We start from the raw sequence: 7,426 nt of genomic DNA, 5'->3' as shown, positions 1-7,426 counted from the left end.
ATATCTGTAAGCTCAGCAGAGTCAACATTTTGCGTGGGAACAGACGTTAAGAGGTTCTCGTGTGTAAGTATGCGCGCGTTACAGATCCCTCTCGTTTGCACTGCGCTGCGCAAACTGCTCTTCGCGGCACGCGAAATATCGTATATCTCCGGATCCCTTCGAGGATTAATACAAGCTGTGAGAGCGGCACATTGTCAGAGCAGATAAAGGAATAAAAAAAATAAAGATACTGTTGCATACGTTCTCCTCTATTTTCTATGCTATTATCGAGTTTAAATAATTAAAAAGCCGGTTTAATTTAAATTATTAATATCGTTTATAAAAGAGCGTATTTTTTTTTATACAAGCAATTTGAGATAAAAAAATTTTCGAGCAGATTTAGCATTGTACTTTGAATGCAACGATGCAATGCTCCCTCTCTTGAAATTGTACGTTGATACTCGTATACAATCAAGATTTATGATTCGAGATAATTATAATAGACAATAATTATAATCAAGAGACACTTTAATCGCCGCCACGAAGAGTTTAACACCTCCCGATACCTTCGACTAGTTCGCACAATAAATTGCTTTCGTCCATTAAAAATTGCCACTGCGGAAACGAGGAGGAACTGAGACTTCCCCCTCCACCGAGCAGCTCGTTAATTAGGAAAATAGTATCTTCGCCATCGTCCGAACGATCCGATTTTCTTTCCCCCCAGCACCTTACGCACTTCCGCTTTGCTACCGATCATAACGAGCTAGGCGACACCAAAGTGTCTTGATCTGATCAGATGACAAGTTCTGTGGCAGTTTAGAGTCAATTGCTGGATTATACCTACTGTAAATTTAAATTGAGAGTTTTATAGTTTATCATAATTACAAATTTTAAAGCCAATTCGTCCTAGCTCGCTCGGATCTGCTGCGGAATTCATTAACGCAGGTACAAAAAAATCATGAGCGTCGTGAGAAAAGCGCAGGGGATCAACTTGCACCCATCTGACTTTCTAAGAAAAATGCGAAACGTTTAATTAAAAGACACTCATTAATTAGAATTTAGTAAAATATTTTGTTGTTAAATAATATAAATAAAGAGATGAAAGAAGAACTTTCATAAATTTTTTTCAATTCAATGTACAATTCAATGTTCAATTCAATACATACCTTGGCATATGTAAAATAATCCCAACAAAAATATTTAAAAAGATAATTAACAATGATCCTGCTTATGTAAGCCCCTACGAAAAATTCTAGCGGCGCCCATGACAATAATTAACAAAATGCACTTAGGTATTCGGTTGAACACGACGAAAATTCAAGAGTGAATCCTCGGCGTGTTCAAAAAGGCGCAGCTCTATTCACCATGATTGATCGCAAGAGAATTAATTCGTTTTCTCTTGAATTCGTCGCTAAAAACGTAAAACTGAAATTAAAAAATTCAATATTTGTATTTGTTATAATAAAAAAATCACATGTATCAATTATTATAAAAAAAAAAAAAAAAACAAACAAACAAACAGATGATGTTAATTTCATATTCTGGCGGACAAACCAGAGAGCTTACCGATTCTAAGGCAATCAAACAGCTGATGCAACGATGTCCTGAAAGAGACATGTTAAGGTTCTCAGAAATTTATGGGAACAGCGCCGTTTAACGCTTATGTTAAGCGCTATTTGTATTCGCACGAAAATAACCCTCTTTCTAGAGTTCCATAGATAAAATTAGAAACACTATTAACTGCTTTATCACTAGGAACTGATGACTAATATTAAAGATTTTAGAAAGCGGCAGGAATATATATAAACAAAGCCATTGCATTATTTACAAAATAAAAAATTAATATATTGTAAAACTTATAGTCACGAATTAGACATCATTATTTGCTGGCAAAAACTCGTGGCTAAAGAAGAACTTTTCGAAACAACGGAATCGTGTATAAAATTAAGGGAGGAAGAAAAGAAACGAAAAATTTTATCTATAGAACCCTTCAATGAATCCAATTAAATAAACGCTTTACTACTGTATACAGAATGTATCAAAAGCCTTCTTCCGGCCACAAATAATACAATTTTAATTATAAGCCTTTAAAACTGAAAGGCTATTCGCAAGTGAAGTTTGTATAAATCGACTTCAAATTGGAGAATATGTAGACGTAACAAAGTGCGGTCTAATACATCCTATATACAGTGATGTTTAACGCGTCGAATACCCTCACAGTGCATTAAAGAAAGAGTGATCAAAGCCGCTGAGTTAGATTCCCCAGAAACGGCGGTATGTCTGCTCGCACCGAGATCTAACGGACGAATGACGTCCCGCGGAACTTTACATGCCTTGTGTCGCCCCCCTTATAGTCAATTTCATTCATCGTCATCCCTCCCGTTCTCTCTCGCACACTCGCGCTTTCTCTCATGCACTCTTTCTTTCCCTTTCTCGCTCTACGCGCACGATGCATTCTCGAAATCACGATAATCCTGACGATAATTAACCACGATAGTAAAAGCATATAAGCTATACAGCTACCATTCTGTATCTACAATATAGTTTTGTATGTATAATATATATAGATTTCTCTTATCTTTCTTTTTCCTCGCGTTTCTTTTCCAACTCTGGTCTTTCAATGTCACTGTCTCGAGAAGCGGTTTTAACGTTTGTTCGCGCACCGACGTTCTTCGTCTCGTCTTCAATGTGGATCCTGAAATTCTTTCCTATGCGTGGAAGCCGGTATTCTGGTAAGAGTTGAATCTTCCTCGGCAAGAGTTTGCTTCTACTTTCCAGGACATCTTAGGACAGCAACTTCCTCAGGAAGAATTAACAGCTTCTCAGAATTTACTTCTGGTCCTTATTCTAAATTCCGAACAATCTAGTATCGATACCTTTCATTTCCTTCAATGAATTTCTACTCATTTTCCTTTCTTGAAACTCCGTGATTAGAAAACACAAAATTTCTTTAATATCTCATCCGATTTGTATTTACTATCTTTTTTTATCCTTCAAGTTCTTCGCAACTTGATAGTATTTTTCTAGATTCGCAGTCTCTTCATTCTAAATATACTTCTTTTTAGAGTATATACAGCTGAAAATGAGTCAATACAAATGAAGTGCATCAATGGATATTAATTTATTTTCAGCTGCAATATCCATCGATATACTTAACCTGTAATACTTCCTTTTATATTTCGTCGTCAATATTATATCATTTCAAAGACAAAACTCTTTTTCCCTCTCCAAGAAGTCATCTTCTGGATTGTTTCTTCAGGTCCCAAAAAGAACGCTGACGCTGTTTTCGTGCCCGGAACGTTCGTCCCTTACGAGACTCTTCTCTTCAAGCTGCTTTTTCGCCGACACGTTCTCGACGTTTTATCTCACGTTCCCCGACACTTCGAGCTGCCCAGTCGCGACTTCTGCAGACCCGAAGAGTTCCCGAAGTCACGCTCCTGACAGTGGAGGAGGGTCTCTCGCGTGCGCGTCTCCGCCGCCTCCGTGGCGCGGTCATTACTGCAGCACGCAGCACTTGCACTTAGGCTTCTTCTTCAGGGTGACGTGTTCAACCTGTGATGCATCGCCCGGGCCCTGTGCCGTCATCCTCGCAACCTCCACTGTGGCGGTCCTCGCTGCGCCAACCTAAAACATCGATAAATATATTTTTATCTTTACAAATTGCCGTCAAGCAATTCATTACTTCTTTCTTGTTTAAAATCTTTGAATATTAACAATATTAAAATTTTATTTAGTAAATCTATAAATTTTATATTAAACCTTTGAGTTTATTAATATTAAAATTAGGAATTATTCAAGCTTTATCGACGCATGATTTTATTCTCACCTTTTCATTGACAGGCTGATTGCCTTTTGCAGGAGTTCCACCGTGAGCAGTGCCATTTTCTTGGCCAGGCCTCGGCGACGAGTGACAGTTCGCGGATTTGAGAAGCGGACTGGTACTCGAGGATTCGTGCTCGCCTTTGCCATCGCATCCCGGCAACGCCGGCGCATTCTGACCCGGTGTCGGTGTGATCGGTTTTCCACCCTTTATCAGTTCGACGATCTCGTCGGCTTCTCGGGAAAGATCACCGTCCGGCCTGAATGGATTGTCCCAGCCGCTGTCCGTGCTAAAATAAAAAATATATTAAATATTTAGTTCTCTTTATCACGTGGGAAAATATTGTACAAAGTAATTCGCAATTAAAATGTGTGAAATGTAAGAGTAACATTTGCTTCATTTAAAATTGAGACGAAACAGTCTTAGGAAAAGTATTGTCAGTGCAGATCAACATTTTTGTTTCAACACTTCAAAAATCAATTAAATAAATCATGTACTAATACAAAATTTTATCAATGGTTCAATAAATCATTATATTAATTATGTAATTTATTTTTAACTATATATTTATTTGAATAAATCTATTTAAGACGTGAGTTTTTTATATATACGCTCAGACGATCTTTATAATGTTAGCATAATGTAAAGTATGAATCTGTGAGAATAGAATGCAAAACCTAGATTACGTTATTAACTTGCTTGCATTATGTGACAATTAAAAAGACAAATTCTGTAACTTGAATAAAGTATTTTCTTCCTATAAAAAAATTAAGTAATTTAGAAACTGCAATAAGAAATCATAATAATTACTGTGCAGATATGTGGTCCTGACCTACAAATTCATTTATAGATTTAGCAATTGTTTTACGTTTTTATCGCTGTTGTGCTGAAAGGGTTAATTTTATTTTACCTCACAGATCAGAGATTTCCGATTATCCGAGACAAACGATGCTAGACTTGTTCGAAACACTGAAAATTCCCAGTTTTTAAAGCGAAATTTTTTCTACACAATTTTTCAGCGAGAAAATAAGTATTGACAACTATCGACCTGTGTCGCTTGCATCACGGGCGATCCCGAGCGATCCCGATCTAAAGCGACGTCTGACGAAAGTGACGGTAATCAGACGAAAGTGAGAGTATACTTTCGCTTGACCTACACTGCAGCTGATCAGCTGATCAGCTGATCAGCTAGTCATAATACCGTTAGTGTAGCGTAAAATTAAATACCCTTCACGTGCGTCCCGTTCATGCATAACATTTCGTGCACGACGGATTTTCGAAACGTTATAACTTGACAAAAAATTGACGTAGCAACATACGGCAAAAAGGGATCTTCTGTGCTTCGTGTCCTGCAGATGCCTATGTCTAATAAATATGCTCTTATCATGAAATGTATGTGTATATTGCTTATGAAATATTGAAGAGCTTTATGTGAAAATTATAGACTATTTATTCATTCGTAAATAATATTTATATTTAGCTCACGGGAATTTAATATTACCCAGCTTATTAAAAACAATAAATTTAACGAGTCGCTGGCTGCAGAACGCGGAAATGTGAATGCATTAAACTTAACGACAAAATTTACGATGCGATGTGATAATTTCTCTTTTTAATATTTATTTTTTTCTTGTCGCTTGAAAAATGCAGGTCTTTTATCTTGTAATGCGCAAAATATGCTTATTTAATAAATTACATTTTTGATTAAAAAAGATTTTTTGAAAGAAGACATTTTTGTGGAGACTTGGCTTTTTGCTTTTCAAATACACAATTGTTACGCGCACTTCGATCTAATCGCGTACTATCAATAATCGTCTGCCTGAAGTGAATAGACATGGAGGAAGGATACACTTCCTTTCGTGCTCTCAGCTCTCTAATTAAATTCCAATTCACAGAGTGCTAATCACAGGCACACGCATGCCTCGCGTTAGCGCGAGCTTGTCGCAGCGGTTCTCAAGATATGCCGCAGATAAGAAAAGTCGCAACGGCGAGAATGCGACTTTGTGCTTGGCGAATAATTATGCAATTACTTTGAAAAGTGTGGAAATAAAAACTCGCGATATGTTTAAATGAAACTTCTATATGTGGAACACACGATAGTAAATAGAGATATCTCTACGATACTTATTCGTATTTTATGATAAGAGTATACTTGTTGGATATCAACACTGAATATTTTATTTATATATAATCACTTCTCATTCAATATTAAAACGTATAAATTTTAGAACAAAAAAAATATATTAAATCTACTATATATTTTATACATAGAAAAAGAGCCTGTATTCTTTTCCTTTTTAGATTCAGAAACCATAATTTTATTCAATATTCATGCTCAAAGTTTTTTTTAAACAAATAAAAAAATTGGTTCCTATATAATAATAAATTATCAATTATATGAGAATATCGAGCCATGCTGATTGCTGTTGCTTATTACAGATAAATTATTTGTACATTGATTATCATTGATTCATCGTCACGAGAACGTCTTTTCAATAATTATTGTAAAAATTATTATTAGTCATCCCTATCTAGATGCAGCCAACAGCATCCCAATTAGTCGCAGGCGCGGCGAATGTCAAGTCAGAGTAAATTATGCTCAATTGGCGACCGCCGCTCCCGCCCCGACGACCGTGACATTAGCTTCAGCATTGTGGTGCGCTTAATTGCGCCGTGGCGCACTGTTACTCCGCTTGCTTACGTGTGCACGCGTACTTCCGGCCGATTTGCACGGTGCTTCCTGGTCGTACCGGCCGGGAGATTGAACATCGAGCGTTTTCAGGGCCGCGCTCTGAAACTCGCGAGCTGCGCCATTCGCGCGGCCGCTATATTAGTAGCGAGAATTGGGCAGTGACACGCGATGTGTTGGAAAAGTTATGCGATTTAAGCGCTTACTCCTCGCCTGGCGTAGTATTATCGTGGCATTTACATCGACAAAAAGTAGGCGGTAGCGCATATTACCGCCCAGAGATGGGATCAAATAAATTACACCTATAATTTGTGATTAGATATCGATTCAGCTTCAATCAGATTCAAGTACTGTTTGTGAGAATTTTCGAATTCCTTATTTTCACCACGCATTCTTTTTGTTCGCAAAAATTTATGACATAAAAATTCATCGTTCTTCACCTAATTTTAATAAAATTATATTAACTGAACTAAATTGCAATCTGCAAATACATGTCAATTTGATCTTTAATTGCCACCGTGGAGAAATTCGCAGTGGGCTTACATGCGCAAAATTGCATTATCGGACCGACCTTCCTTAACATTAGACAGCTCATTTCCTGTAATCGATCCATTATACATGTTCCTTGCAATGAAATGACTATATAGCATAAGCGCCGGACTTCAAATAACATCTAGTTGGGTAGAGGAAATAGGGTCCGATTGGGATTCGATTTCCGACGAGACGACAGATCGTAGTCAATGCAACTTCCATTTTTCTTCAACGAGTTCTCATGAGATTATTCGATCAATTCGAGATAACTTCGCTAAAAACGATTCGAGACACGATTAAGGTTCTTTCAACTTTTTGTATTGTCTGCTATTGTTTTCTGTCTGCTTGTAACCGATAATCTTTCTATTTCGGTAAAATTATTCTACTTAAAAAAAAAAGGAAAAAAA

At 37.0% G+C, this 7,426-nt stretch overlaps 1 protein-coding gene across 4 annotated transcripts in view; it reads right to left on the bottom strand.

Annotated features, from left to right (window-relative positions):
- Positions 1-292: 292 nt before the first annotated feature.
- LOC105672867 (uncharacterized) overlaps positions 293-7,426 on the bottom strand; it is a 66,310-nt gene continuing 59,176 nt past the window's right edge. For all 4 annotated transcript variants that reach the window (XM_012368074.2, XM_012368073.2, XM_012368076.2 and 1 more), the window contains 2 exons: positions 3,806-4,088; positions 293-3,603 (listed from right to left, as the gene is read on the bottom strand). In XM_012368074.2, coding sequence (XP_012223497.1) covers positions 3,475-3,603; positions 3,806-4,088 — 412 coding nt within the window. In that variant the 3' untranslated portion in view covers positions 293-3,474. The remainder of the gene's footprint in view (positions 3,604-3,805; positions 4,089-7,426) is intronic.

Source organism: Linepithema humile, chromosome 1 (genome assembly GCF_040581485.1).
Source record: "Linepithema humile isolate Giens D197 chromosome 1, Lhum_UNIL_v1.0, whole genome shotgun sequence".
NCBI lineage: Eukaryota > Metazoa > Arthropoda > Insecta > Hymenoptera > Formicidae > Linepithema > Linepithema humile.
Note: the sequence above shows the minus strand (reverse complement) of the source record. Positions and strands in the feature narration are given on the sequence as shown.